Raw genomic sequence first — 4302 nt, forward strand, 5'->3', positions numbered from 1 at the left:
CGTATTTCGTGGCGGACGCCGAGTGCCGCGCGCTCTGCGAGGGACCCTATGACTACGAGGGCTACAACTACCTGGAGTACAACGCTGACCTCTTCCAGGCCATCACGGGTGGGAGCCGTGCTCGCTGCAGGATGATCCTGGGAGAGGGTGGTCCCCAAAGACCTGGGAGGGTGGTGGGTCCCCAAAAAGGGCAAATCCCATGATTAGGTTTCAGTAGGAGGAGGGTGGCCAGTAAGTGGCAGGGGGGGTTTGTCCGCTCTCAGAACTGGGAGTGAGGCCCAGGAATCTCCCAAATTCCAGAGGGATGTGGAAAAACAGGAGAGGGGCCAGCAGAGGGTGGGAGCGTGAGGATGGCCACTCTATCTCCAGAGAGCGGCACAGCCCCACCACCGATAACGCAGAGGTGGGCAACCACCACCCTCGAGGGCTTCCACCAACAGCAAGCTCGCAACGACCCTGCTGCGAGCAGGAGATTGGAGTGGGAGACCCCTCAGGGTCCTGTCCGTCAGCTCTTGGGTGACCACAAGCAGTGACCCAAGATTTTTCTCCACCAGATCACTACATGCAGGTGCTAAGCTGCAAGCAGGGCTGTGTGACAGAGCTGGCCTCGCAGCCCGGCCGGGAGAAGCCTTTGGAAGATTTCCTGCCCTCGCACTTCAACTACCTGCAGTTTGCCTACTACAACAGTAAGCAGCTCCTTGCCTCGTCCTCCGTTGGCCATCAGCACTGGACATCGTGCTCTGCACGGGTCATTCCTCATGGGCACAAGTTACGGACTCACAGAGTGGTTTGGTTTGGGAAATGACATTCAGCAGATGTTATCTTTGCTCCAGGGTTTCTGCCCTGCTTGGGAGACCCATTGGAGACCAACAGGGACTTTCTGTCTGGTTTCTCCTCTGCATCCATGGCTACTCTGTCTGCCCTGCTCTTGGACATGCTGTTACCAGTCCTGTTTTACTTTGCAGGTGGGAATTATGAAAAAGCCATCGAATGCGCCAAAACCTATTTGCTCTTCTTCCCAAACGATGAGGTGATGAACCAGAATTTGGCCTATTACACCGCTGTTCTGGGGGAAAACCTGGCAGGACCCATCCAACCCCGAGAGGTGAGCGACTGGCTAGGGTGAGCCATTGCAGGGACATCTCCTCCCCTCCTTGAGGGCCTCTGTAGAGGTTCTGGGGACTCTGCTCTGGATAGCTTTGCTCTGGGCCAGCCACCCTTCGGTGGCAATATGGAGAGGAATAGGTGGATGCAATGCTCAACCAGGTGGAAAATAACTGAGAGACTGAAAAACGTCACTGGTGAAGTATCTTTGGCCAAGTGAAGGCTTGATGGCCTGCAGAAATGGACCAGCTCTTCTGGGTGACGTCTGTGAGATGCAGACAGAGAGAGTCTTTAGGAGGGTCTGAGCACACGTAGCCAGAGACTTCTACAAGTGAAGTGAAATTGCTTAAAAAGGAGAGGATTTGGCTTCAGAAGAGCAGGATCCAGATGTTCAGGTGCTGCCTGGGAGTTGGTAGGCAGGAATGGAGGTCTCTGCACCATGGAGCAGGGAAGGGACTCTCCTAAAGAGCTTCCTGAGGGAGGGATGTGCCTCTCTCTCACCCATCCTCTTCCCAGGACTCATCCACATGGGACAGGGAAGTTCTTGCAGGATGGGGAAAGCCACTTGCTTCCCAGCTGCCACAGGGACCGGGAAACTGGGGCTGCAGGTCTGGTGCAAGGACCATGGTGATGGTGTAAACCTGCACCCTCCTGCCCTCGCTCGGGGTCTTTCCAGGGCCCTTGTACCGTGCCTTCACCCCACCCCTCTGCCCCTGGCTGCAGGAGATCCAGGCGTACCGCCAGCGAAGTCTGATGGAGAAGGAGCTGCTCTTCTTCAGCTACGATGTCTTTGGCATCCCCTTCGTGGACCCGGTGAGTGGTGCTGGACCAGGCTGGATGGGAAAGGGACAAGGGGTCCGTGTCCCAGCCAAAGCCTCATCCAGCTCATGATGTTCTTCTGGCTGCAGGACACATGGACACCTCAAGAGGTGATACCAAAAAGGCTACAAGAGAAACAAAAGTGAGTGCTCCCCCATACTGGTGGCTAAGCCTACCCAGTGCGGGGACTCTTCTTCCTCCACTGGGCCAAAGCCCGTGGCCATGGAGCTGCTGCCAGGGAGGTTTTTGGGTGTTGGGGTTGGGAGATGTTGCTGGAGGACACAACTTTACTCCCCATCGGCCCTTGAGGTGATGGGGGTGGGTAGGTCACCCCGAGCAGCTCAGGGTGAGGGATGTGTTGAGATGACTCTCTCCAGCCTTGGGTGTTGTCAGTGGCTCCTGGAGACAAAACTTGCCCTGTCCTTGTCCTGATGCCCCTTGTTCCCGATGTGGGGACAGCGGGGCAGTGGAGCTGATGGTCCTGATGGCCCAGGGTGGAGCGGGAGACGGCAGCACGCATCTCGGAGGAGATCGGCAACCTCATGAAGGAGATCGAGACGCTGGTGGAGGAGAAGGCCAAGGAATCTGCCGATATGAGCAAGTTCATCCGAGAAGGTGCGGAGAGCCAGGAGGAGAGGTGGGATGGGGACCTCCATGTCCCCTGCTGCCAGCTCCACGTGAGTGGTGGCAGGACCACAGCTTCCACTGTACCCTCGGGGTGGGGGCACCCATCCCTGCGCCCTCCTGATCCCCTGTGTGCCACAGGTGGCCCCTTGGTGTACGAAGGAGCCAGAGTCACCATGAACTCCAAGGCCTTGAATGGCTCCCAACGCGTCGTGGTGGACGGGGTCCTTTCCGCTGAGGAGTGCCAGGAGCTGCAAAGGCTCACCAACGTGAGCACGGGGGCAGGAGGAGAGGGCAGGGATAGGGCAGGGGATGTTAAAAGGTCCCATCCTGTGGCTCAGAAGTCGAACTAGTAACACCAGTTGGGTTTTGCAGGCAGCTGCCTCAGCTGGGGATGGTTATCGTGGGAAGACATCTCCTCATACCCCCAGCGAGACCTTCTACGGCGTCACCGTCCTCAAGGCCCTCAAGGTTAGGGTTGGCTGCAGGGACAAACAGGCTGTGGAGACAAGGGAGGGGGGTTTGAAGGCCAGCAGGGGCTGAGCCCCTCTTTCATCCCTCCCCGACAGCTGGGCCAGGAGGGCAAGGTGCCCCTGCGGAGCGCCTACCTCTACTACAACGTGACGGAGAAGGTGCGGCACATGATGGAGTCCTACTTCCGCCTGGAGGTCCCGCTCCACTTCTCCTACTCCCACCTGGTGTGCCGGACGGCCATCGAGGGTGAGCATGGCCTCGGAGGAGCACAACCCAAGGAGAAGCAAGTCTCCTTCAGCCTCTTTTTCTGTCTGGGTTCTCTCCAACAGCTGGGGTGGCCTGGTCTTGGACCTTTCCTCAGAGACCTCCTTGCTGCTCCATAACCTGCTCCTTTTCCCAAAAGGAAGGTGTGGGGAGCTTGTCCCTAAACCCAGTTTGGGGAGATGAGAAGCCACGGGGCAGGTGGCTTCATGCCGTTCAGCATTTCAGCACTTGGAGATGCTCAGCTGGGAGAGGCTGTGCCTGGAGGGTCATAGAGATGCCGTGGCACAAGTCAGTTGTGTCACCTAAAGGGCCTCTCCTGGTCCACGGTCCATCAAGGGGAAGGGCTTTAGGTTACAGATTATTTTCTTGGCACCTCTAAGCACGTGACACTTGGGGGCAGAGCCTGGTCCTGCAGGGACAAAGAGGTCCTGACATGCCAGGTCTCGTTCCACCCTAGAGAAGCAAGAAGGCCGGAGCGACAACAGTCACGAGGTGCACGTGGACAACTGCATCCTCAACGCAGAGGCCCTGGTGTGCGTGAAGGAACCTCCAGCTTACACCTTCCGGGACTACAGGTATTGGTGGTGTCTGTCAGCCAGAGCTTCCCAGGACTTGCTGGTGCCTGGGTCGGGAGGAGCAGGGTGGGAGGACCACCCAGCCTGAAAAAAATTGCCGTCGTGTTGGGGGAGCTCCAGACTCACCTGCTTGTCACCTCCCTTTGTCCACCGCTTCCTTTAGTGCCATCCTCTACCTCAATGGGGACTTTGAAGGAGGAGCTTTTTACTTCACCGAGCTGGATGCCAAAACCAAGACCGTAAGTAGCTCAGCTCCTTGAGGATCCGTGTGCAGCACCAAACCCAGCTCCTGCCCGCTGGCCCCGTCCCCTTGGCTTGAGGGCGAGGACACCAACTCACCCCCTCGCCCACCGTCCTTACCGGTGTCTCCCACCCATGGCAGGCAGAGGTTCGGCCGCAGTGTGGTCGTGCCGTGGGCTTCTCCTCCGGCTCAGAGAACCCC

At 58.0% G+C, this 4302-nt stretch overlaps 1 protein-coding gene across 1 annotated transcript in view; it reads left to right on the forward strand.

Annotated features, from left to right (window-relative positions):
- The window catches only part of LEPRE1 (leucine proline-enriched proteoglycan (leprecan) 1), a gene marked incomplete at both ends in the record, with an annotated part of 4420 nt that extends 118 nt beyond the window's left edge, over positions 1-4302 (forward strand). Inside the window, 12 exons of the mRNA XM_009873181.1 lie at positions 1-108; positions 555-686; positions 966-1105; positions 1828-1917; positions 2013-2065; positions 2417-2538; positions 2689-2816; positions 2923-3018; positions 3117-3267; positions 3743-3860; positions 4024-4099; positions 4243-4302. The exon at positions 1-108 is cut by the window's left edge and continues 118 nt beyond it. Of these exons, the coding sequence (XP_009871483.1) occupies positions 1-108; positions 555-686; positions 966-1105; positions 1828-1917; positions 2013-2065; positions 2417-2538; positions 2689-2816; positions 2923-3018; positions 3117-3267; positions 3743-3860; positions 4024-4099; positions 4243-4302 (1274 nt within the window). The remainder of the gene's footprint in view (positions 109-554; positions 687-965; positions 1106-1827; positions 1918-2012; positions 2066-2416; positions 2539-2688; positions 2817-2922; positions 3019-3116; positions 3268-3742; positions 3861-4023; positions 4100-4242) is intronic.

This window comes from Apaloderma vittatum, unplaced genomic scaffold (assembly GCF_000703405.1).
Source record: "Apaloderma vittatum isolate BGI_N311 unplaced genomic scaffold, ASM70340v1 scaffold32637, whole genome shotgun sequence".
NCBI classification, from domain to species: domain Eukaryota; kingdom Metazoa; phylum Chordata; class Aves; order Trogoniformes; family Trogonidae; genus Apaloderma; species Apaloderma vittatum.